Raw genomic sequence first — 27641 nt, forward strand, 5'->3', positions numbered from 1 at the left:
TGTTGCAGCTTTTCAATAAAAATATGTTTTAAAGTGAGACTTAAAGGAAGACACTGACTCAGACAGCTGTAGAGCGTCAAGGGCCCTAATAGCAAAAATACTGTCCCTCTGTGGTTTTCAACTCAGAATCTCACAGATAAAGTTGCCCTCACAGGCAGAATAAATAACATCAGTGACAACAAAAATCCATAAAAGCTACACACTCCCTTGATTAAAGACTTAAAATCTTACCTGTTAAAGTTTACGGTATCATAAGAATGTTTGTCACTTTACGTTGTGACCAGGCAGCCCTTTTTCAGCTCGTAACTCACGCCTCTCACTCCCTGCACTTGAGTCCACAGAGAAAATCAACTATTGATCCAGTGCTGCCTCCACCAATGCATTTGTATTTGTATACTATTTGGCTTTGATGTTTGAAATCCTTTGTTCAGGTAAGTGAATTGCCAAAGACGACAGCGGCAGAGCAGCAGCTCCCTGATTTCCTCACTGCGGGAGAGTGAGTGGTTTTCACTTTCCAGCTGGAAAAGGCTGTCTAACAGTAAAAAAATGGTGGACAATATAATATATTGATAAAGACTAAAGACATCACAGACTTACACAGAATAAGATTTTATTGGGTGAGCCTTTTGTAAAGCAGCTATAATGTATTTGTCCAGGCTGGGTTATTGTGTCATCAAGTCTCAATAATCAGTTAAATATTTGAATATCACTTAATCTGCAAATAATTGCTTGATATTGTGATCTTTTTTGTCAATAAAATAAAAGAAAGATTGGACAACATTTATCCAAATTCATAAAGAAAAGTGTATTGTTTTTTTACATTACATGTCATTTAGCAGACGCTTTTATCCAAAGCGACTTACAATGAATTGAGTACAATCAGCAAGGGGTGGGAATTGAACTCGCAACCATGATGTCTTTTGCACACAGGGTACCGGTCCTAACAACTGAGCCACTTGTTTTGATTTTCCCAAAATGTATTTAATAGTACATAATAGTAGAAGTGTTCAAATTATTGGAGATGCTCATATTATTTGCTACATTCTTTTTACACATAGGTTCAAATTAGTTCACTAATTTGAAAATAACTACTATGTTTTCTTATTGTGTGATTAATTAGTTTCTTTAATTTGTATAATTTTCTTTCCTCTACAAAAATAAACTGAATGAACCCTGATAGTCATTTTATATTAAAAGCAATCGATTAATTAATTGAGAACCCAATCTTTACTGAGTTAACTATGGTTAATTAAACAAATAGTTATATCAGGATAATCATTTTTTGCACTATACATGTACTGTAGATCACTACTTGAACAAAGGTTATCCTTACCTATACTACACACCAGAAAACCTAAAGAGAGTGACACAGGCACACTGTGTTAATGAGGTGTATCAGATTTCTGTGGCTGTGCAAAGGCACTCCCACGAGGCGGTGCAATCTTCATGCCCACTTCATGCATTCATCTGAGCTCTACTGAGCGCTACTGTGGACTTAACCGCTGCCTGTATGACACACGCCATCAATGGTTGTCCTGAGGATCAGAAATGTTCACAAAAGGAAATATGCTCTTATCTGTCTGCTCATCATTGGGTTCATCATGTTCTACAGATATCTCAGGTGAGTTCCTCCCCTTGTTTAAATTGTTTGGCTACTTTGAGGCAGTTTGTGATCAGTGTTCTTCATGATCTGCTGAGCTGTTGATGTAGAATCTATAAATGTCGTGGAACTACAACAAACAGCAGTTTCAACAGTTACACCTGAATATTGTTTGGGTGTTTGCCCTGTGGACATTAATGAAGGATGATTTCACAGAAAAGATATAAAACTAACTTAAAAAGTAAAAAAATTAAGTGTCCGTCTTGCCACTACATCTGAATATGTTCCTGCTGCCAACACGAGACATCTGCGAATTCCTGTATCAACTATGTCATGTGGTCAGTCATAATACAATAGCCTCTGTGCTACAATAAAACGCCACTCTTGTTCCAGAGTGCCAGCACGGGGACGGGGGATGAGCAGGAAAGTGGGCCTGAGAGCCAACGTCTCCCAGTTCACCCTGGAGGGAGAGCCTTTTCAAATCATCGGGGGATCCATCCACTATTTCCGTGTGCCTAGGGCCTACTGGAGAGACCGGCTGATGAAAATGAAGGCCTGTGGCATCAACACACTCACTACGTAGGGAAAACAGCCTCTCATGTGTTTTGTGTCTGGTGCTGGTCACCTTTTTAAAGCATTCACAAAGAATATCTTTGCAGGTACGTGCCATGGAGTCTGCACCAGCCAGAGAGAGGGGTTTTCAACTTCCACACACAGCTGGATTTGCAGTAAGGAGTAATTTGAAGTTAACGCTTGTTGATGGTGATTAATCACCGCACCGTGTGCTGCTCTGGGACTTTCGTTATTGCACAAATGTTCTGTAAAAAGACAATTGGCACGAAAAACACCCCCACCCACCCTAATTTCAGTACTAACAGTGTTACCTGCCATAAGGTGTGTTGGGAATACTCTCGTTTTTCTCCCATTATCTGCCCACACGCTCGAGGGAGTAGCTAGACTCAGAGTACCACTTGACAACAGCATTGTCTCCATGGCAACAGCAAAGTATCAAGCAATTAAGCACACGCAGAGAAGTGAAGAGGCACATGACGTGTCAGCCTGTTGCTGTTGTTGCCCAAATGCAACTCAAACGGTGAGATAGGGTCTAAACTCACAATGTAACACAATGATTACTAATTTCTTCTTATGACTTTATTGCAGAGCCTACATCGGTCTTGCTGCTGAATTGGGATTGTGGGTGATTTTACGTCCAGGACCCTACATTTCCTCTGAGCTGGACCTCGGAGGACTGCCCAGGTAGGGCAAGTAAATGAGTGCATTATTCTTTATGCTATTATTCTGTCTCTCATCATTTGTATGGTGTGTCCTCCAATTGAAAACGGGCTCTGTTCACTTTTAGAACTTCTCATGAGTGTTTTTCTTAGTATTTTCAGTCGTACTTCACCCATTTGAAGCCATCTCACTTTAATAGCTCATTGTTGCCGTTGTCTCTCAGTTAATCACTACAGTCTTATTCTTTATCTTTCCTTTATCATAACCTCCTCTATTTCCGTGTTGTCTCAGTACAGTATGCTGCCTCATCGTTCAATTCTAGGCCGTCCAATGTTTGTTATTATACCTTGTGTTGCTGCTGATAAAGCTGTAGTAGGCAGGATCTCGAGACAAACTGTTGGCCGTTGAGCCTCGTTATTAAAATGCTTAAGGTTTTGGAGTGTGGCTCTCTGTCCTGACCTAGCACCAGACAAACACAAACAGATAGATGCATTCCCTCCAATCTATTTGATATTGCTTTGCACTTGTTTACCAATGGTGCTATATCTATATCTATATATATATATATATATATATATATATATATATATATATATATATATATATATATATATATATATCAACCATTCAACTGAATGATTTACAATATAAAGCAAAAAAAACTTTACATTTGCATCTATTTGTCTATGAAAAAGTCACACCTGTACTGAAAGGGAAGGCTTGTCCAGTATGCAAAGCTTGGTAAAGTATAGGTTTACTGTACCTTTACTTGTCCTGCAGCTCTGTGGAGTGCGTCATACCTCAGCACGCTGTTGTCTGTCTCTTTGCAGCTGGCTGCTCCGTGACAGCAGCATGAGACTGAGGACAACTCACTCAGGCTTCACTCAGGCTGTCAACACCTTTTTTGACAAACTTATACCAAAATTGGTTCAGCTGCAGGTCAATTTTTTTTATTTTTTTATTAAATCAGTTGTGCTCGAAACAAACACTTGTCATTCTTGAAATGGAATGTTTTCTTGTCTTTTTTAGTTCAAGAAAGGAGGTCCCATTATCGCAATTCAGGTGGAAAACGGGTACGGATCCTTTTCAAAGGATGACGGTTACATGTTTTATATCAAAGAGGTAAAGTGATTGATTGGCTAAAATCGGCTATAGCACATAGGATATGAACATTCACTTGACACTCTTTTATTTTAAAAGGCTTTACAGTCCAGAGGGATCAGTGAGCTCTTGCTCACATCAGACAACCACAACACATTGAAGTCAGGGGGTGTAGATGGAGGTATGGTGTACACTTTACACACATTATCACAATTACAGATGATAACACATACACACACACAAACTGCTCATCTTGTGATCTTGTAGCCATCAGATCACTGAAGCTGCAGAAGCTCAATCAGAGAGACATCCAGGATCTGAATTCCATCCAGGTGTGTACTTCACATTCACATTTCCACACGGATTCACTTGCTGTCACTGTGGATGTCAAATACACAGGCTGATCTCTGTGCTCACTGTTGTTTCCTGTTCGTCAGCCGAACAACCCCACCATGGTGATGGACTTCTGGACTGGCTGGTTTGACATGTGGGGTGACCTTCACCACGTGCTCCCTCCAGAGGGTAGAGGAGTTTTCTATATTTATATCAATGGACCTGTAGATGAATCTCTGTTTAATTCACACTCAAATTACCAGAATAATCCAGTTGTGAATGTGAGCATGAAGGGTTGAACCCCCACCTCTTATCCAATGTCAGCTGGATGAATGGATGGATGGTTGTTTATGGTCAGAAGTAATACTCATGATATTAAAGGTCCAGTGTGTAAAATTTAGGTACACATTTTAGAAATTTTACAGTCACCTGAATTGCTATTATTCTTTTACCACTGAATGAAACTTTTATATTTATATCACAGGCCGGGGCAGCCTTGTTACCAGGTTACAATTTTGTCACACTAACTGAAGGCTACATTATGTTCTCTCATGTGCTGCAAACAAAATACTTTCTATTACAATAGGTTGTCATCACCGGGATTGTCACATGTCTGTGTTGTGTTTGTAGTAACAAGAGAGACACCTTTATAGTCAGGGGCGACCGTAAATGCAGACAAAGAAAACACTTAACTTAAAGGTCTTCCACGTACGAGTCCGGAAAACAATGGACAACACATTTTAAGGAATTATGAATAAAAAAGAATGAAAATAATTTAAATTAGGCAAGATTTGACACTCTAAATTGACTGTGGGTGTGAGTGTGGATGTTTGTATATTGTTTCTATGTGGCCCTGTGATGGACTGGCGACCCGACTTTCACCCTATGGCAGCTGAGACCCTCCACAACCCTCATGTGTAGGATAAAGTGGTAGAAAATGTATGGATGAATAGAAAATAATTTTAATCCCCAAACACGTATTAACTTTAAGGTACACTGTGTAAAATTTTGCAACATGTATTGGTGAAGTTTTGCTAGATGAAAATAATTTCACCTAACAGTAACACAGAAGACCTATAATGACTGGCATTGTCCTGCTGCAGGAACCTCTGTGTTTTTCAATGAATCCGTTTGTTCATATGTGAACATGTGGATCTACTTGACAGATATGGTGTCCACCATGAGGGAGATTCTGAAACGGGGCATGTCGGTCAACCTCTACATGTTCCATGGAGGCTCCACATTTGGCTTCATGAGCGGAGCGCTCGCTGACCCATCCTACAAAGCCCTGGTCCCCAGCTACGGTTGGTTTCTCTGTGTCATGTGAACAAACAAATCAGTTGTGCCTGCCATGTAAATGTTTACAAAAGACAATGATGAAGCTCTGTGCTCTGTCAGATCTGAGGCATACACTTCAGCATTGCCCTTAATACCCAGCAGGGGGCAATGCATGACTAGTCTGTCGCTCCTTTTTCCAGATTTTGATGCTCCCTTGACTGAAGCTGGGGAGTACACTCCAAAGTATCATCTCCTTAGAGATCTTTTGTCTCGCCATAACAGTAAGTTCTACAACAGTTTACATTGATGAGATAGTGGCGATGCTGTCATGGACCACTTTGCTTGATCTGAGAATATTTGACCTTTTTCAGGAGGTGTGGATCTCCCTGATATGCCAGCACTACATTACAGGGAGGCTTATGAACCAGCAATCATGTACCACCACCTGTCCTTATGGGACGCTCTGAGATTCACAGAGGGAGTATGTTTTACGTAAGATTGAACTAGTGAACTAGGAGTGTCATGAAAGGAACTGTGCTTCTTCGTCAAGTGGGAAAACTATTTTAAAATCTCCCCACAGCCATTTAAGTCACTCAGGCCAGTGAATATGGAAAGTCTACCTGTGAACAATGGAAATGGCCAGTCTTATGGATACATGCTGTATGAGACTACCATCACCAGTGGAGGTTTACTGAGCTCTGGAGACAATGTCAGAGACAGAGCAATGGTGAGTCCTTACTGTACATCTGGCTGTGCCACTTATACATAAAGTTGAATATTGCAACTAAATACTGTACCTGCTCCAGAGTATGAGAAACTATGGTGGTTTCTTTTCATTCTTGATTATAAGACTTTATATGGTGACCAAAAGGTAAACACAGAGGACGAGGACCAACTCCTAATGTAATAAAAGACAAATGATAACACTGCAGATCATAATTTTAAAATACATACTGACGTGCTTTAGCCTTAAACCTTCTTAAGGGAGTCTAACGGATCTTATCAAACTATCTGTGAAGTTACCCATCTTCTGTAGTTAGCTGTAGATGACTGAACTGGCTTGAAACTATGTATTACTCTGTGACATACTTCCTCCTAGGTGTTTGTAGACAGAAGCTACATAGGACTTTTCAAGCGCCAGAATGTGGAGCTGGCGGTTCCTGATGGTAAGGTATGGCATCAAGTTGGACAATGGCAGCACATGTGCAATAAATATTATTAACAGTGCTTTATCAAATATAATGGATTGTCAAGTGTTGGAATGGTAAAACATGCCCAAATACATAAAAGCGAACAATCCCTGCAGGGTCGACGGACCTTGAGTTTACTGGTGGAAAACTGTGGACGAGTTCACCAGGGAAGGGACCTTGACAAACAACATAAAGGTGATTGACTCACAATAAGTAGTTCATTGTTATTGCATGCTATGAAAGCACTCACGCAATCAGTGGGTAGTACACAAGTCACTTTTGATTTATGCTCTTTCAGGACTCGTGGGAGACATTTTATTAAACAATATTCCCTTGCGGGATTTTACAATATACAGTTTGGATATGAAACCCAGCTTCATTGATAGGTTTGTGTGCTTTATTGAACCTACCACACACTGCGCATCACTTTCATTTTGTATATCGAATGTGTTTGTCTAAATGGACACCTTGTCTCAGTCTCTACCAGGCACCGTGGAAAACGCTTCCTGAAAATCCCAGCTTCCCTGGATTTTTCATGGGAAGGATGTATGCATATGGGTATCCAAGTGACACTTTTGTGAAGCTCCCAGTAAGTGAAAGATAACACTTTTTTTCTACACGATGCGAAGGGCTTTAACACATTTGTCCACAGGGCTGGGAGAAAGGTGTTGTGTTCATCAACGGGCTGAATCTGGGCCGATACTGGTCCATTGGTCCACAGCAGGCGTTGTACCTCCCTGGTCCGTTCCTGAACAGTGGAATTAACCAGGTACACTGAAACGTTGTGTTTTTGAATACGTTTTCGATTCATTTTAATAGGGAAAAATGTGCAAACACAAGTTGTCGTCAAAAATTAATTGGCTCATTGTCTCTCATTGTTTTTCTGTTAAAATAAATAAGGTCATTATGTTTGAGGAGCAAGAGGGAGACTACAAGGTCCACTTTGAGGATACGCCTGATCTTGGCATGGCAGCAGACATCCAGTGACTGAAGTTTGTCACGTGCGATTAAACCTTCCAATTTAGACGCTTCAATGTTGCTGATTTTGTATTTCTAATTTATTCCCTTTGTCTGAAGGACTGTTGACCGTTATAAAGTAATAAACTGTGATGCCGAGCAAGAGCAGTGCAGAATATTCTGTTCCTGGAGTTTCCACATTCCAATGCAAATGCATCGGATGATGTGTGATTTTTTTTAACACCTTAAAATCTATATACATACTCACAGCCCAAAATATCAACACTTCACCGAGCAAACACAGACAGAGCGAGACATGTTTTTTTATGGGAGCAATTTATAGCTATGTACATACAGTACCTTTAGTTCAGTGACTTTTTACATATTGTTATGTTGTAGTGCAGTGGCTCTCAAACATTGTAGGGCCAGGGACCCCTGGGGTGGGGGGACTCATGTTGTTATTAGGATGGTGGTTGTGCCTGAGGCTTAGTGCTGGAGGCTTGATGGTGGCTCCACCATCCATACATGCTTTGCATTTTGAAATCATCCACAAGTTGGAATTTCCTCACCCATTTTCTTGCCCATTAAGGTGTCATTTTATAATTTATTGCTATTTATTTTAGCAGACCCCCAAGCTATAGGTGGTGGACCCCCACATGAGTAATACTGTTTGATTGTGGATGGTAGTTATGTGCCATTGTGTTAGATTTGTATTGCTTGTGTGAACATTGTGTAGCAGCCCGTAAAACAACAAATAAAAACAACAACAGAAGGTGTTTGTGGCAATGTGGGCCGAGACAGAAACGGCGTGAATGCCCTTAAATGAAACACAAGCAGCAATGTAGCGCCACTGCACCCTCGCCATACAGTGACAGTTCAAGGTTTTTTGACATCTGACCACCAGAGTCTGACCAGTTGCAGAGTCTGAGAGCACAATTAACATTTGTGAGCAGTGTCACTGCAAGTCAGTGGGGTATGAAATCATCTATTACAAGCCAGCCATCCTCGGTGGGAGCAATTATTCTTTGTAATACAGTCGTGTGAAGGCATGCGCATCCAGTTTTTTTATAGTAATGGCTTCATATCCCAGTGACTCTTCCTGACATAGCTCACGACTTACCCTGAAACGATAAATAATTCTGCTGAGAAACGTTCAGTTCATTGACAAGTTTTTTTTTTTCACGAGCTTAATAAAGGCTGTGAACCTTATTAGGAACACAGAATCTTCTCTCAAACATGAGCTCAGTAGTGACACAGCATATTATTGAGAAAAAAAACTAAAAACAATAGTCAGGAGTAAATGACTGTTGCGGATGGAACTTTTGTACTATTGTACAAAACAATGAAGTAAATCACTGCAGTGTCTGTGTGCTCATAATGTGCAGTGTGTACTCATGTGTGCTGGGGAGTAACAGGAGTCCTAATTAGTACTGGGTTTAACGGTGCTATCTAAAGAGCCCAGTGTTGTACAGTTCAAGTTGGGAGGGTCTGTTAGTCACTGCCGACTCTCTTATGACAAGAAACCCTTGTATTCCTTTGTGCAGCCCTGTGCCTGACAGCCAGTTTGCCTTAGAGCAAAAGGGCCCTATTTAATGCAGATTTGCTGGTGTTGTCTGTGCTGAGATGGCTCTTTATTGCACACTGTGCCATCACTTCCTGTCGTTTACGTTGCGTAACATCGTCTGTCTTAGCAGATCTCGCTAGTCTCCTTCTGGCAAGTTCCACCACTGTGTCACATCGGCCAGAACAGACAGGCTTGTTTTTGTGATGTTGTGCTTCGATGCTCTGGATGGTACACGCACATGGCTTCCCGTCACCTCCTGGGGTGGCCAGACACCATTTCCGGGCCTGTGCTGCAGTTACTGTTTCTGTGATAATGTCTTTGACTCCAGCTGTGGCTCAAAGGAGCTCTGAGGTTGGTTGAATCGGGGTAGAATCCCGTGGAGCGATGCCTCCTCTGAAACGAGAAGTTTACATTTAGGACAAGGACAACCAAAGAACAAGGCAGCATGATGCTTTCATGTTATATTAGACTTATCAATATTGCATGTTTCCCACTGTAAATCATGACAAATTCTCTACAAAGTTTTATTTACAACTTGACTTTGAGTATTTCATTCATTCAGGGTCTACTGCTTTATCCTCCACATGAGGGTCGCAGGGCCACTGGTGCCAATCCCAGCTGACATAGGTCAAATGGCGGGCTACACCCTGGACAGGTTGCCAGTCCATCACGGAGCAAACACAGAGACAGACAACCATCCACTCTCACACTCAAACCTATTTAAGAGTCCATTTAGAGTGTCCAATTAACCTCTGCATGTTTTCGGATTGGACACGCACACACACACAGAAAAAAATGTGTTCTTAAGACCTTGAATGTCTATAGATTTAACCCTAACCGTAAGATTTTCATGGCAATCAATCCACTAAAGGCCTCAGGCTAAGTGATCCAACAGACAGAAACACACACCCACACATGCCCCAATATGTCAACATACCTAATGGCAAAAATATCCAAACTAAATCACTCAACCTTTCATGACAGACACTGCAGGAGGCATAAGGCTACAATTTGCATTTCTAAATCTCTGTCATTACCCGTGTGAGATGAAGGATGTCATATCTCCACGTTAGAGTCTGTAAATCCTTTCTTGCCCTCATTTACCAGCATAGGCTTCTCTGTCCGTGTGTGCCATACTAATACCTGTGGATTAAGAAGACAGGGGATGTAGGCAAAGGGAGCACAGTCAGTGTGATGAGATAAGGTGAATTTGGGTATTCGGGTGAACAGTGTCAAAACAAAGGCGAGACTGAAACAAGGAAAACTTTTGTCCACTTTACCTGAAATCACCCAATAAATACAGAAATGTTTGCTTCCTGTGCTGCACAATAGTGATATACAACATAATGTATAGAGGCAGAATGCAACATACAGTATTTCAAGGAGTTCTAAGTGTACAAGGTTGGCAGTTTAGTGACTTTAAAAATACGTTTTTTTATGACAGCCAAGTATCTTAATACACACTGCCAGTGTTTATAGATGCAGCTTGTTTTAATATGTCACCAATGTTACATGCAAAGAGACTCACTTTAGTACAGTTAGCAGCTTTAGGCTCCAAATCGCCAAGAGTCACTAGGTCCTTCAACAGACTGCTCTCCTGGTATCCTCCCTTCACTCCACGTAACTTGAAATAAGCTTGAGGTTTAGACAGAATGAGGTGCAGGTTCACTGCAAACCCAGCCATGTCGATGGCAAAGGGCCGATGGGGGTCGAACACAGTCTTCCAGCCGTAAACCTTGCCCAAAGCATTTACTTTCGGGGACTCGTACCGGAGGCCACCCACAAAAGCCACGGGCCACACGGACACTTTTTGGGTGTCACGCATCTGGCATTAAGAAACACAGACCAAGACAAAAGTCAGTCATCTCCACCTTTCTCCATATATCCCAAAAAGCACAATTCAGCTCTAGGTTATGTTTGATTTTATGCTCCCTACCTCTTCAAACAGCTCCAGACTGTACGTGTTGTCATCATCTGCAAAGTAGACAATCCCAGAGAGGCTGGTATTTATGCTGAGGGTCTCCCGGAGCCACCTCAGTGCCAGGTTCCTCTGGATGGTGCCGCGTGGAATCCTGGGGTTCCTTATGTCCCCGCGTACCTTGTAGTTTCTGGGTGTCTCCACGTTGAGGTGTGTGTAGTTTAGCCTTGTCTCCTGGAGGAGATGGCTAACCAGAGGGGTTCTCCTGTGAGAGTCCTCCACCAAGATCCAGTGCAGGTTCGGCACATGAAGCAAAGTGTTGGCCAGACGTGTCAGCTCTGCCTTCTGTACTGGCCGGCTGTAAGTGGGAGTGATGACGTGGATAGTGGGCAAAGAGTCAGACCAGGGAGGAGGGCGACTGTAGATGTGCTCAGTACGCATCACCTCCATGATGTCCCGCTTCTGCAGTGAGCATGGCTGCTTGACAGCAAACGGGTTCCTCGAGTTGGAGCGTCCACCTTGTCTGTCATCTAACAAGAGGGGAAAACGGTTACATTGAGATTGTGAGAATTAAAGAACATTCTGCTATGATGAATATTGGCGGGAAACAAATGTTTTTACCCTCACCCTTTCGAGTAGAAAGCAGAGGAGTGACGGTGCTCTGGTGCCAAACAGTAATCAGCAGAGTCCAAGGCAACACGATCAACACGACGGCGACAATGTCTCGTCTTTTCGACATCTCCAGGGTCAGGCCTGAGACACGTCACTATTAGGCATAAACATTTGATGTGGCGCACAATCCAAAGCCAGCAAAAACATTTCTTTGCATAGCTTCATTCTTTCATGAATACATATTTGTAAAGGTGTAGTGGGCAGAATATTTTAGGCCCTGACCCATGCATGACAGGAGACTTTGGCCTTTACATGGAAGTTCTACTAAACCGCTCTGCATACAGAACTGGATGGAACTCAATCCTGCTACAACTTCAAGTGAAATATTTACCTTCCCATGATATCAGGAAATAAAACATTAACTAAATATACAGTAAACTACAGTATTAATGTTTTATAGAGAGAGATTTCACGGTCTATGTTTGGGTAGCAGTTCATACGTTTTAACACTCCAGTTAAGGATGTCCTGTGTATATGACGTGTCATCAAGTTTCTCTTGAACACAACACCAGACATAAGTCGTCATGAGTCGCACTTGGCAAGCAGGTGAGTAAATGGACTGTCAGAAAATGGTTCAAAGTGTCCAGCTGAAGGCAATTCGATGGATTATCTTCCAAAGATGCTCGTTATTTGGCTAAAAAGGCCTCAGACATAAAGAGCTCTGTGAGACGAGAAAGGATTCCCAAATGAATCGGGAGTAAGTTCATAATGTTGCATGATAGTTTTCTGCTGATATTAGCTGTCACGATTTTGGTCTGACATGCTCCACTGCAAAGGTGCTCAACTATTTGAAGAACATTTCAAAGCATTTTGTTCATCATCTATAACTTAAGGGGACTGATTTAAAATGTGTGACTCATAGACAGCTGATTTTTTTTTCCTTTTAGAAACTGAGATTAGAGAGTGATGATTTTCTGAGTGTCTTTCTCCAGACTCTGTTTACTCTTATTTCTAAAGGGAATATTGGATGCTTTTATAGCAATCCCCTCTTAAAGCCTGTAAATGAGGTAGTTTATTTTGAATTATTATTATGAATTTTTCACATTTTCCACAGTGCATTTTTACATCCATACACAGTGGCCATCTAGTGAGCAGCAGTATGCTGTGGCCGCAATTCACACACACACTATAAGGAAAGAGGCCTTTTGTTAAGATGCAGTCTGCTGGAGCTCCTTCGACACAAAATAGGTCAGAAACTGCTCCCAGCTTTCCCTTTGTCTCATTTGAAAGCAAACTAATGTACAACATAACATTTCAGCAGATGAAAGTGTAAAGCCCTTTTCTGCCTGGAAGCAGCTGACCAAGACACAAGCACCATACATTCAGTCCTTTGTAGTCTTAGTTGAAATAGCCTGTGACACAGTCCATGTGACCTTTGTGGTCAGTAGCAGAGAAGCCCAGACCTTTATCTCTAACTCAGCTGGTTCGCCTCTAGACATTCACCCAGTAATGCAGAATTACTTCCATCAATACATGCTTGCTGCATACATCTGCACAGGTTTTCTAAAACACTCATGTTGTTAGCTACTGAAACATTTCTTCTATTATAGGGGAAGAATATTTGTTTGAGCAGTAGCTTTTGAAATTGCTGGTTTATGGCTCAGCGGTTATTAACAGTTCAGGTGTTTAAGACCATACACATACAGTATCAGTTCAATATCAGTATGTATTCAAAGTTGTGATGTTAATGTACCAGTTTAATCCATATCAGACACGAATTAGGGTGTCCACACTTATCCCATGTTTTGACAGTAGCTTATCTTCAATCAGGAGTAAATCAAAGATGAAATGACTGGTGCAGGCAAAAATATATGTCATATTTGAGTGATGGGTCTCAGGATGGTGCTGAGTTTAAAAACAGAATATAAACACAATACCCTTACCTAAGTTTATACCAAACCAAACACGTCATTCCAGGATCAGATTCTTGGTACAAAACACCAGGAGAAGAAGAAGAAGAAACTGCATCAGTGGTTCAGTCCAGTCAATTATCTCTGCAGACAGAAAACATGTGATGAGTTTCCATTAGTCTCGGGGTGATGGTGCAGATATATAAAGAAAACCCCCATTTCTAATATGTGTGAAAGTTGCTCTAATCATGTGACCTGCCTTGTCATAAACATATGTAGTAATGTAGTGAGGTTATTTGGGGATGATGCTGAGTGTGACTGTGCTTTACATCCATTGTGGAAGGAACAGTGTGCAGCACTTACTCACTCTAGCATTTATTCAGAGGATCACCTCACTGTGCGGTTCTGGCCCCGATTGGATTATACAGTACGTTGTGGGTTCTACAGTTTAAAAGTTCCTGTTTAATGCTATGTTATATTTTTTGTTATATTTTTCTATGTGGAAATATTAAGTCACACCAACAGAGCATATTCAATGCATGTCTTTTGGATGTGGAAGCGTTTCCTGCTGTTGAGACAGACTGGTCTAAAAGGAACACATCTCTTTTCTGCAAAACATGGTAAAAAGTACATGTCATTTAAACATTACTTAAATAAATTAATCAATTAATATAGGCAAAATTATCATAGGTGGCGGGGGAACGATATGATACTCGATACGTGGGTCCACAATACCAATAATATCACGTTAGAAACAATTCTGTGATTATCCATATATTGCACGGCAATCACGGCAATCATGTATCACAATAAGAAAACTGTTGATTAAACACTGTCACGACCGAGTCATGCACTCTGGTATGAGAGACACATGAGAGAGATAGTGAAAGGAATCATTGCATCATGTAAGAGATTCAGAGTAAAAGCTGTGCATCAGAAAAATAGCGCCCCCACCAGGGCAGGGGCCTCATGTATAAACAGTGCGTACGCACAAAAAGGCGACATGCGCTAGCTTTCATGCACACATGACGGCATGCATAAAAATTTACTTGTGGAACTTGCAGTGCAAACTCTCGACCTGCTGTGAGAATTTGCGGAGCTCTCCGCAAACTCTTGTCAGTTCGAGACACTGCAATATTTTGCAGAAATGTACTCGTGCTCGTCTGAGATGACAAGACACCACACCAGATATGGAAAACAGGGATAATCGAGGAACTGTTCATCAGAAGAGATGAACTTGTGAGATCCTGTGCCGTTCGCATTAACCTCTGTGTCGTTCATCATTAATTCAGCAAAAAAAGAAATGCATGAAGTGATGTCAGAGTCATTTTTGTAGGATCAGTCACAGCTAAGTCCCCACATTTTACTCCACTGTTTAATCACCAGTCTTTAGACATAATTAATCCTTGATTAAAAAAAGATCAGGCCCGGTCCGAGATCAAAAGTTGTGCTCGATAATTAACACGTCATGATTGGGTTTAATAGGGTCATGTTTGAGTAGCATGGCATTGGTGTAGACCAGCTAATTATCTACACACATCATGTTGAAAAGCCATGGCTCTCTTTCCACCCACTCAACGTGTTGCATCATAATTTTCAAGTGAATAAGTGTCATGACTACAAACAAGCAGAGCACAAACTGGAGGAGAAAGGAAAACAGCTGCCAGGATCACATGTTACGTGTCAACAGATGAGTGCATCAGTGTGACATTGTTTTAACTTGTGGAGCTTTGAAAGATTTTTGATTTACATCTAAAATAAGAGGCAGTGTAGCCTTTTGTGTTTAGAATCCATATCTGTCAGAGACATTCGGCCCCTCTGCTCTATAAATCAACCATATCCATCCATCCATTTTCTACTGCTTTATCCTCCACATGAGGGCTACGGGGGTACTGTGCCAATCTCAGTTGACATCGGGCGATAGGCAGGGTACATCCTGGACAGTTGACCAGTTACATCAACCTGTCATCCCATTCAATTGAAAGGATCCATGTAACACAATCTAACAGCAACATAGCACTATAGTTGTATGTCAGGACAAAAGGATAGCAGCAAAAGTGATAGGAATGGTCTACAAGACAGTAGTGAGACCTGCTTTGATCATGTATGGCTTAAAGACAAGCGCTGAAGAGGCTGAGATTTTTGTTGGGAGTGACCAGGATGGACAAAAATTAGCATATTCAGACAGCTCAGGTTAAATGTTTTGGAAAATAAGCAAGAGAGGTAAGGTAAGGTAAGAGTTAAGATGGTTTGATCGCATGCAGAGGAGGGATCGTGATTATATTGGACGAAGGATGTTGAATATGGACAGGAGGAAAAGAATTGTGAGGAAGGACATCAGGGAGAGGGCAAGACGAAGGCAGATGATCCACTGTGGTGACCCCTCAAAGGAGAAGAGGAAGAAGAAGTACAAGACTTTTGGTGCCAGACGGATTGGTGTCCAGTGGAGTACAAAAGGGTCAGAAATATAAGAAAGGGAACAGTAACTTGAATAAACATTCATTACGCAGTTATGCAGAAGATCATCATGGTGAGCCCTGAAGACAATGGTTTTAATGTAAGGGACATTCCTTTATCACTGAGAGAGAGACTGAAAGCTTCTTACTGCTTATTTAAAATACATGAAGGCTCATGAGGAGAATTATAAATAGGTCTCTCTGGATATCAAACCTCTCAGAGACACGTCTTTAAAATCCTGTCTCAGTGGGAAGTCTATACTACTGTTGTTAGCGCTAATGACAGTCCTCTCCTTCTTCTTTTGGTTTTGCACACAAGACGCAACAGAGGCGTATTAATGACAGCCAAATGTCAGGAGGGTGCTAGGGGCTATGAAGTAGATAAAAGTGAGGACAGGCTGATGAAAGGTCCTCAATTTAAAGAGCAACAGGCCTGGAGAACTGACCATGAGGTACTGTATGCAGCTTATACCTGACTGACTTTCGACACCAATGATTACACCTTTTCAGTTTTATCTTTGTGGTCATCCTCCAACCTTGGCTTTTACTCTGGAGACTTTGTCCTTATTGCCAACTGTATTTACTCGAATGCTTAAAGGATCCAGTGAGTAATAATCAGTGACCTCTCATGGTGAAACTGCAGAATGTAACAAACAGAGGACTCCTTATTTCACTCCTCTCTTACTCAAGCACATCAATGACCTACTTTGGACTGCTGCAGAAAGATGGAGGCTGCAGCATCAATAACGCAAGGCCTTGACAAAGTACATATCAAAGGCTAATATTGATTAGGTATTGTTTCTTCCTCTCAGTGCTTCTAAAAAGTAAATTGTTCTTGTTTTGGCCAAAGAAAAGTAATTCAGCTTTAGAAAAGAATTCACATTAGAAACATTGTAATGACAATATCAGCATTACAGTACAGTGTTAATACGATAGTTACTAATTAAAATCATCAAAATCATCAAGTGTTACTCACAGAAACAAAAGATGCTCCACTTTCCCTGCAGAGAGTTATCTTGTTAAGCTTTGATTATAAGAGAAGTGCTGATAATGAAATAGGGCCTTAATGGAACCCATCAAGTTATCTTCCTGGTGACGGAGGACATGGTTGGTACACAGCTGAGCAGCAGAGTTTAGGTGACAACTATTTGTTCACAGCATCCGGTGGGTGCATTCCAATCCTTGGGTAGGGTCATGGTGCCAGCCCCTGTTAGAGACAAGGGAGGTCATCCCTCGAGAAGAATGCTGCTTCTCATTGCAAAAACAAAGGCTGGGTTTGTGAAAGCTGATGGCTTGGGGACGGGCGGAGGGGCAGCCATGGCCAGAGAACCCAGAACAATAGAATAAATCACATAAAAAATGTCACAGCCCCATAAATGGAATTCTTACTTATGGATGAAGAGGGATTTGGAAAATTGAGAGACCCAGTGAGAACGTGGGGGTTGTTTATCTGAGGCATAAACAGTAAGTCACATGGTCCAATGGTCAGACACTTCTGTTCACTTTGCTGTCATTTCCTGCCAGGCATATGAAAGGAGGGCCCTCTGAATGGACCCCTTTGCTTGAAAAGTCTAATAAAGGCAGAGTGTAAAAATATGCCTTTGACAAAGAAAATGTACATATAGACACTGAGGTGTAAAGCAGTAAGTAGAACATAAATGCCTTCAGAAATGGACCTTGCCTTTCAGTTTGAAAAGTGAATAAGGATGGAAGTAGCAGTTAGCCTCCAGGGAGTGACTCCACTGTTTGCAAAAACAATTGCAAAGTTCTTCATATTATTGAGTGCAGCTCAAATCGCAAACTCAATGCTTTATGTAGGAGCCTTTGATTAAATATTCTTTGATCTGTTAGAAGCTGTACTAGGTTTTGTGTAAAGGTCACGCTATGTTACATTAGGTTATGTTATATTACTGTTAAATCAATAGATCGTCATTCATGACCTGGAATATTTCTATGTGTTGTTGATCTGAAAGAAGCTTGGATATACAGTATGTGGATAGAAATGTAACTTGGATGTACGGCAAGTGGAAATAAATGTGCAAACCCTTCACACGACTCTTTCTTGCCTTGGTGATTGATTAATTAAAACAGTACCTATGAGTCAAGCCCATAGGAAGGGGCCGACTTTGGAATTAACTTTGCCACTACACTTTACAACAGGAGCTGATTTTGCAACCGGAGAACATCCATTTGTTATACAGTCTATAGTAAACACACAACAGCTCAACACTAAAGAGGATGGTAGAGTGAATCAAATTGCTGGTTCATTCCTGGGACAGCCTTGCTCAGGGCTGGGGTGCTGCCCACTGCTCCTGCGCCCAGCTTGTGTGTGTTCACTACTGATGTGTAAAAGGGAAGGGTCAAAGGCAGAGGACAAATTTACTATCACTTATTGGTGTGTGTGCAAAAATGACTAATTCTAATTCTGATCAGCTTTGGGCTGCACCACTACCGTTTGTGAATTGCCGGGGGAAGGTTAAGCAAGAAAAGAGCAGAGTGAACGAAAGTGGAACAGAGGGCAGCAAAAATTATGTCAGACAGTCATTGTCGACAAGAAAGGTTACACAACATCAGTTGTATGACAATGGTTAAGGTATGGTCAAAGTGAACGGGTAGCAAGTTAAGCCGGTATGTAAGGTATGTTGCCAGTCGGTAAAGAAACAATACAAATGTTCAATCACTGTAAAAACAACAACATCCAAGTGACTACACAAAAAGCATAAAAAATTGAGCTCAACCTGCACAGCCAAGCAGTTCTGCCACCAGCGGTGTAGCTACATGACAACAGCAACAACAATCAACTTGCAAAAGCTATGATTACTCGAATGTCGAGCTAATCTCTAGTTTCTTCAGTTTTCAGTACAGATGCTCTACAGTTGGCAGTATAAAAACTTGTGATAAAAATCGTTTGGGACTATATGGGAAAATATATCGTGATGAGTTGTCTATTCAGCTGAGTGAAAAGACAAATTGACAAGGACTGAATGGTGTGAGTAGAATAAATACTGCAGGTAAGTGTATTAGGTTTATGTTAAGCTTCCAAAGCAGGGTATCTACCACAACAACAACAACAACAACAAGAACAACAAGAGATATTTGGTCTCAAACTGTAATCTGATGCTTTCTTGGAGACTTCTTGCTCACTATGTTACACTCCACCACCTACCCCTTAACCTCTGTGGAAAAATTATGCCAAACAATCTTTCCAAACTTGATGCTAAACTAAACTTACAGGCTTCTGGCTGCAGCTTATACAAACATGGCAGATTTCTAATATTATGGTGATACATGAACTCCCACTCGTCAACAAATCAAGACAAATGATCAGAATAGATCAGCATTAAATCCAGCAAGGCACTGACTTGATATAGTGATTATCGTCAAGGTCTTGTGGCTTTACTTGTCAACAGTACACAGTAGGTCCACAGTTTGCTGAATTTTCACATTTGGTTATCTCAAGTAAATTACATTCTGTCTCTGACTAAAGTGCTTTGAGCAACAGAGCAGCATTTGTCCCATTTGCTCTCACTTTCAAATATGAAATATCCCAACCTGAGTTTCCAATTTCACTCCTCTTTCCTCTGATATTATTATCCTCATAGTGAATAATTCAAGTCATTCATCTAGAATATTTCCTAAACATTGGATATGTACGCACCAGACCACCTGCACCAGCCTCATTTTCCTCTGGAACGTCTCACCACTGCTTGTTTATTCATGCATATATTAACAGGGAGCAGCATGGGATGGTTCTCAGAAACAGCCTTTCATGCATTAGCTGTATTGTGTCTGGCAGAGCTACTAAAAATAATATGTGCACATAAACAGACTCAGTGTAAATGACGAGTTGCTCTGAAAGCTCAGGATCCATTCCGGATCCAAAAAGAAGTCATTTCTCAACATATTGACCATGTGTTTTGGCAGAATTTTAAAGTTAACGCATTGATAACAAACTTCCAACAAACATGTAGAGAAGTGATGTTCACCTGCTTTGGCCACAACTAAACTGCGCATGTGAGTCCATGTGTGTTAGAGGAATTTTATCTTGCCCTCCTTAGGCACTGCCACACACACACAGCCTTATACACTTTAGTGGGGACCATAATCAATCGCTGTTAATCATTGTCTGCACAGAATATAAAATAAAAATGTAGTGAAACGATATTTTCTACATTTCGGTCTCAGTTTAACGACACACTACTCTGGTTTAGCTACAGTCCTGCTCTCTGTCTCCCTCTTTCTCCATCAGTGGTACTGCAACCACAGGAGTCTGTGTTACCCAAGAGCAGGCAGGTGAGGAGACGTGGCAGTTTTTAACTGTTTATTCAAAAGGTTTAACAAACGTGAGGGAAGTAGTTAAAGAAATAGAGTAGGCGATTGGTTCCAAACGGCAGTGAGGATAAGCGTCAAACACAGCATGCGCACAGGTGAGATTAGCAAAAAGGCAAAACAAAAAGCATCGAGTAAATGAGGTTTTCAGGAGAGCCGTGACGTTACCACTGAGGTGACTGTTACGATCCGACGATGAGTGACTGCAGGACCAGGAAATATGAAGGCTGAGATGATGAGTGAATTGGGAGCAGGTGTGCTGCCGCCGCAGGTGAGCTGATTGCATGCTGGAGGTGGAAGCAGGAGAGAAAGGAGGAGGCAAGGCGGGGCATGACAGTCTGCGTTTCTTCCTGTACTTCTTCTTCTCTATCTCGTGGAGGTTCTCAATTCTTCATCCCTACTTCATTTCCTCATAAAGTGGCAGAGCTTTTCTGTGTGTTTTTGCATCAAGGGAAGACATATTTCTGGGACGACATCTCAAAGGCAGTCGTGTCGGAGCGAGTGCAGTCACTCACAAGAAAACAGTAAACAGCTGATAAAGCTCGATGAAATGTTCATATTCTTACAGTGTTTGAAGAGGAGATATGCTAACTATGGCTCCAGTGCATTATTAAGTCATATTTTTAGACATGGAGAGAAAGAGTTTTCAGTCTTTTTTACCTGCTGCTACAATTTTCTAACATACAATGTGTGAAGAGAATTGATCACACCCTCACATCTATATTCTGTCTGCGTTTGTTTATGTGTACAAGCAGAAAAATGTCATTCACAGTTTGATAGACAGACATATTAATGACATATTTCAAAGGCAAGCACATACAGAAGTGTAGGTGTGCTATTAAAATGCAAATTGTCATGCGTCCGGGTGATAATTAGTGGCTTCACAGCTACAACTCTATCTCTGTAAATACAACTCCTCTCAACGATTTTGTTTTTTGTGGATGTACAGTATAACCCAGTCATAAGGATTATATGCTACCACTGTATGTTTCTCCAAATCACACATTAGTGTGACCTCATGTTTTTGAACCACACTTCAGAGAGTGATCATGCTTTAACTGCTTGTGGTACTTTTGGCTTAGATAAGGCAATGAGGACGATGATAACCACCACCAGAACGCAGTGGTGGCCCTATTTGGACGGGATTAGTTTTACATGGAGAAAAGATTCTCAGTGATTTTAGTCCCGTCTGAATGTGCCTGTGTCAGTAATCGTTAGCAATCGTTATATATAGAGCTTTTCAGATTGTTCATAGCCAAACCATCTCTCAGTTAATTTGACTTTTTACATTTATTATTATTTCGGAAATACAGACAGCGTTGCATCACATGTTTCTAATGTTATAATAATATTCATGCAAACTCTTCAAGTTAAATTGAACACAAATCCCGACTGCATCTTGTCCTAATCAGAATTGGTGTTGATTTGACACTTTCACTCTTGCTTTCATGCTTCAGCATTCACTGTGTAGAAGCAGGCAGTGAATGATCACATCATCCCTCTGTGAGGTGTAACATTTGATGTCTCCACGTGCTAAATTTCACAGTCGCTCCGGGATGATTAGTGTTCAGCTACCATGGAAAACGTCGATTCGGCTTCAGTGACAGGGTACGCTGTTCACGCAAGGTATCATGGGCCGTGGGAATAAGGTGGATACTGAAAAACAAAGCTAGAATTGTTTGTAACAGATATTTGTTGATTTAAAAGTCAAACTTTTATAACTGCTCTGAAACAGTGAACTGGTGCACGCTAATCTAATTACTCCATGCAGTGGGAGAATATATTGACCCAGCTATTCGTATTTTGCATACTGAATTTGTTGTTGGAGTAAATAATTATGTTCTTGTTTCCTTCGAGGCAATCAAGATGAAAATTCATGTCTCGCTGCTGAATCAATTCACTAAATGTGACCATAATCAAAGTAATAATTATGCTAAGATGCTTACACAACCGTCGTATCAACTGATGCATTCTTATGATAGAATCTAAAGCAGCTGCCAGAGGCAAATGACAATTAGGTCCATAAAAAAATCATAATACATACACATCTGCTGGGGACAAGTGTAATATTCTGCTAGGCATGTAATTAGTTTAATACAATTTTTCTCACGATCAAAGCCAGAAACAGCAATTCTGTGCAAGTTGTTATAGCTTCTCGTTTTTGCCTTCAAGTCACAGCAGGATATTATTGCCTTAATTATTGGAAGAAATGTGGCAATATTATTAAATAGTAGTGATCCACGCAACTGTCAACCCATTGGGATGTCACCTATCGGCGACATTTTCCCTTGATTATGTTTCTGAGCTAAAGATGCATTCGGTGTGGGTCCCACAGGAACTGATGCAGAAATAAAGGTACTGGGAAGTTCTCCATTCTCCATTACAACAGTGGTCTAATGAATTTTTCTAAATGTGTTCTTATTCCACAACAAAATAATTCGAAAAGAGGCCCAGGGCCTGAGCTATATGTTAATTAACTTCTTTTTAGGCTTCATTAAATATTTGCAAAGAAAGAACGAACTTCCACACGGCCATTTCACACGTTTTAATGAGAAATGTGACTCTGTGGTTCTTGTAGAGGAAGTGAAACATCAGGAGGGTGTAAAGGGTCCAACAGTAAAGTTAAAGTGATACATTTTAAGTGTGGTACTCTGTCATTATACACTATATGTCTGACTATTACACCAACAGGGAGTGTAATGACGTATTCAGATACATATACAGGACTTTAATATGGAGTTGGTCCCTCTTTTGCAGCTACAACAGCTTCCACACTCCTTGGAAGACCTTTCTCCAAGTGTTTCAATGTGAATTTGTGTCCAGTCATTCTGTAGACCATTTATGAGGTCAGGCACTGAAGTTGGACAACAAAAGGCCTGGCTCACAGTTTCTGTTCCAGTTCATGCCAAATGATGGTCGATGGGATTGAGGTCAGGACGCGGGTCAGTCAAGTTCTTCCACACCAAACTCAGCAAACCATGTCTTTATAGCCCTTGTTTTGTGCACTCGGGCACAACCATGTTGGAATAGAATAAGGGCCTTTCTCAAAGCTTGGCATTGTCCAAAATGTCTTGGTATGCTGAAGCACTGAGATTGTCCGTCATTGGAGATAAGAGGCCTAGTCCAAAGCCTGATTAAAACACTTGAATTGAATTTCAATACTTCATACTTAGGTGTGACCAAATACCTTTGTCCATATGACGTAGCTTAATGCAGAGGTTCTCAAAACTTTTAGACCAAGTTCCACCTGAGAAAATATTCAGCTCTGGAAGTAACGCCGGCATCACCAATATTAAAATACAGCGGTGTAAACAGGCAGAGCAACGTCAGCTACAGACTTCTGACAGGAGGCAGATTTATTATAATATTTTAGTTATTTGTTTCATTTTCTACATTTTCTTTCATTTTCCAAGTACCACCAGAGGAAGCCCGCGTACCACTGGTGGTCCACGTACCACAGTTTGAGCACCGTGGGCTTAATGAGTTTTTCTAACACAGGTTGATTGTTATAATCCATTTATCTGCTTGTCGTCCTTTTTTAATAATGTGGGAACTAGCACAGTTCCTGCTGGTGTGACACGCGTTCTTCCGACTAAATGACTGGGAATTTTTCCTGTTTATTTCAAGTTAATTGCTTCTAGTGGGCTGTTGTTTTTATGCTGAGACAAGCAGAGGTCCTGCTAGAGTTCTCTTCTATCTAAATCAAATAATGCAGGGGAGTGAGATGTATTTTGTTCCGGGAACTGCATGCATCTTCATTCATGTCACTATGTGTGTGTGTGTTTTTTTTCCCAAAAGATGCCAGACAGAGTTCTTGAACATCATCCAAAGTCTAATTAATGGACTTCCATTTCAGTAATGCGGAGCCAAGAATGACAGTACTGTGCAAAAGTCTCAGGACACCACCAGCTTTGTTTGTTTTTTTATTTTTAATTCTGCAATCATTGGCATTTGGATTGGAATGATGTGGGTGAACGTGGTGTAATAGAGCTTCTTTTTTACAGCAGATACTCAACATGAAATAATAGTATTTTCTGTATGTGTTCCTATAAAGTGATTGACAAGTAATTATTCTGTACGGTCATTATAGCATAGTACAAATCCAGTCTTTTCAACTGGAATGGATCAGTGGTTACAGTTCCCAGAGCAGATTGCATGCTGTGAAACAACAGAGGAAGTCAGAGATGAACATACATCTTCAACATTTCTGTCGTGGCTGTGATTCATTCTCCTTCTGTAAATCACTTGTATCAGCATCAAAGTTCTCTGTAGTTCAACCACAACAGACACCAGAAGGTGGAACAAACTCCTCTCTATTGTAGTTTAGACTACAGTGGGATTTAAAACACAGCAAAAGCACAGACAAAAACATTGCATAGACAGTGTCTTATATGTCATTAGGCTGAGAGTAAAAAAGAGGTCCAGACCTTAGTTGTGCTGCAGACTGTGATGTGTCGCCCTCTCCTCCACTGCCTCTGTCTCCGAGCTCCAGTGATTTCACAGAGAACAGGCTGAGAATCTCTTCACTCTTTGCCACTGTCAACGCCTCATCTGTGTCGCGGCCATTCATACATGATCGCCGTGTCCCTGTATGAATGAGCGGAGCGTACATGTGTGCATGATGGGGACGCACGCCAGAGCTCACACTGTGTGCTCCAACGCTCGCAGAATGAGATGCAGGAGGAGAGGAGAGAGCCTAACTGCCACTAAACCCTGCCTCCCTCCCTCCCTGCCTTTTTTTCCCTACTCTCCTCCCCTTGCTCTTCCTTTCACTGTCATACTTTCTATCCATCTTATTCCACTTTTTTTCTTGTCTTGTTTTGCACTTGTTGTGCTTGCTGTTTTTATTAATGGTCTGATTCCTGCAGGAGTGTGTGTGTGTGTGTGTGTGTGTGAGGGATACAGACAGAGCTTGAAGCGAGACACACTGTGAGTGTATTTATATGGGACTGACAGAGTCTCTGCTTTGAGGACAGGACCAACCCCCATCCTCTGTGAAATAAGCAGTGACTGACACTGGAGAGCGACTGACAGTCTGCAAGCTACAAAAGGATGAGGAGGAAAAGAGTTTACTGTGTGTGTGTGTGTGTGTGTGTGTGTGTGTGTCTGTGTTTTTCTTAGATCCTGTAGAGCGATGGTGTCAAACTCGTTTTTAGTTTGGCGGCCACATGCAGCACAATTTGATCTCAAGTGGACAGGACTAGTCCAATAATAGCATAATAACCTATTAACTACAAGCACTCAAACTGTTTCCCCTCTGTTTTACATTAAATGAAGTATTGTTTTACAAAACATGCCTGAAACAATACATATCTCAACACTATGCCCAAGTGAACCATTTACACGTATCTGGAACTGAGGGCCGGATCGGACCCAGTGGTGAGCGTTTGGCCGTAGGTTTGACACCCCTGCTGCAGAGGATGTGCCTTAAATAAACATCCACTAAGTTAAACAAGCACAAAATTAACATCTTCACAGTTTGACACTGAGTGATCACCCTGTACAAACCATTAAGTGCCATTTCTCCTCTTTTTTTTCAATGTGACATTTAGAAGAAAATACTTAGCTGCTGAGGGTGACACACCAAATGTGTGCCTTTAATCTCTAAAAATAACAATTATAATAATAATAATAATGATAATTGATCGTGGCTACATGTCATGTGACACCTAAGTGATTACAAAAAAAACTCCAGCAACTCACCGCAACAGTCATACAGCCAGGATTGTGTGCACATTAGGAGACTCTCTCTTTCTTTAATGGACTACACTGATTAATGGGAAGAAAACTGTGTTGTTTCAAGTGAGACATGCAACTCAGCCACAAAGTAATGAAGCCATCAATCAAACACTGAAATCTCTCTCACTCCAGTTCTGGGGACACTGATATTCTAAAAGTGCTTTGTACGCTTCTCTTTAAAAGCCCAGGTCATTATCTTCTGGTCCACAGGCCGTATGTTTGACACCCCTGGCTTCCATATATGGTCAGAGTTTTCTGTTAAAAAATGTTTTGTGTTTTTTTGTACTGCAGTTACTTCCTCTTGCCTGTGCAACTCAGTACATCATCTGACATTAAGATAAGACCTGCGCATGCTGCAGCTGTGACCTTTCAGGGTTTGAATTGTGACCTCTACAGTTCCCAATCCTAGTGATTAGTGAGTATAAAAGTGGGTGGGAGTGTTTTTGCATGTGTGTGTGTGTGTGTGTGTTTTAACAAGTGGTTCTGTTCCATGTATAATGTTTTACTAAATAAGCTTTTGCTAGCTCTTATAGAAGAATCTTGCTTTGTAAACAAATTAGGACTTATTCCTTCTGGTATGGTTATAAGGTTATATTTATTGACCAGTTGTTCAAAAGACATTAAAATACCATCCTTGTATAAATCTCGTATTTTACTGAAACCTTTATCTAACCAGAGGATAAAATATAGTTATCCCTCAAATATTGAGGGATAACTGTTACAATTTGCTTTTGAAACACAGAAAACTTTGGGTGTCTGCTTCTGCAGAACCTTGCATACAAACCTGGCAACCGAGTGACACCAAATGACCAAATGAAATTCCATCAGACACTATAAATCCCACAATGACATGAGTTTGATGCCAGACAAATATGGTGCTCTACATTTCAGTAGAGCTCAGCAGAGCCAAAAAAGACAGGCTACACCTCAGTCAACTAAACCTGGAAAGTGATATTTAAAAGCAAAAATCGCATTAAAGCGTCAGCCTTTAAAACCAGACGATCGATGGGTGAGGCAAGGCAAGGCAGCTTTATTTATATACGTGGTCATGTGAGTATTTTTACAAAACACACCAGAGTACACGCTGTGAAATTACAAACACAAAACCGTTGTCAGTGATCAACAAAGATCCTCAACAAACGCCTGATCTGCATCGGCACAGTCTGCATCATTTCAGAACGACTAAAATCAGGAATACAGGCATTTTTCACAAAGTTACAAATAAGTCAACATTTAAATTGTACAATATTGAATATTTATACAGATTTTGGCTGCATATTTTCTTCTTTTTCCTGTTGGATGCTTTCTTCCTGCTCTATCTCCCGACTTTGCTTTTCAAAAGAAACAAGTAGGTCAATGTGCCTGGGGACCATGAAAGCCCTTTGACAGACTCGCAGATCTCCTACAACGTCGGTCTCCAG

The 27641-nt window shown here is 41.1% G+C and overlaps 2 protein-coding genes across 2 annotated transcripts; one reads left to right on the forward strand and one right to left on the reverse strand.

The window, feature by feature from the left end:
- The first annotated feature begins 1465 nt into the window (after positions 1–1465).
- On the forward strand, positions 1466–7857 carry LOC122779913 (beta-galactosidase-1-like protein 2). Its single transcript, XM_044042588.1, has 19 exons — positions 1466–1621; positions 1994–2179; positions 2260–2328; positions 2762–2857; positions 3664–3772; positions 3863–3955; positions 4034–4115; positions 4202–4266; positions 4372–4456; positions 5434–5571; positions 5746–5826; positions 5917–6026; positions 6126–6272; positions 6645–6716; positions 6852–6930; positions 7034–7121; positions 7213–7324; positions 7388–7504; positions 7636–7857. Exons 1-19 carry the CDS (start codon positions 1527–1529, stop codon positions 7720–7722), a joined length of 1911 nt encoding a protein of 636 aa, XP_043898523.1. The 5' UTR covers positions 1466–1526; the 3' UTR covers positions 7723–7857.
- b3gat1b (beta-1,3-glucuronyltransferase 1 (glucuronosyltransferase P) b) lies at positions 7028–25135 on the reverse strand. Its single transcript, XM_044042589.1, has 7 exons — positions 24909–25135; positions 13730–13840; positions 11802–11940; positions 11193–11704; positions 10785–11081; positions 10294–10399; positions 7028–9649 (listed from the first exon to the last, which is right to left on the reverse strand). Exons 3-6 carry the CDS (start codon positions 11911–11913, stop codon positions 10313–10315), a joined length of 1008 nt encoding a protein of 335 aa, XP_043898524.1. The 5' UTR covers positions 11914–11940; positions 13730–13840; positions 24909–25135; the 3' UTR covers positions 7028–9649; positions 10294–10312.
- Positions 25136–27641: the final 2506 nt, after the last annotated feature.

The sequence above is a fragment of the Solea senegalensis genome, linkage group LG13 (assembly GCF_019176455.1).
Source record: "Solea senegalensis isolate Sse05_10M linkage group LG13, IFAPA_SoseM_1, whole genome shotgun sequence".
NCBI classification, from domain to species: domain Eukaryota; kingdom Metazoa; phylum Chordata; class Actinopteri; order Pleuronectiformes; family Soleidae; genus Solea; species Solea senegalensis.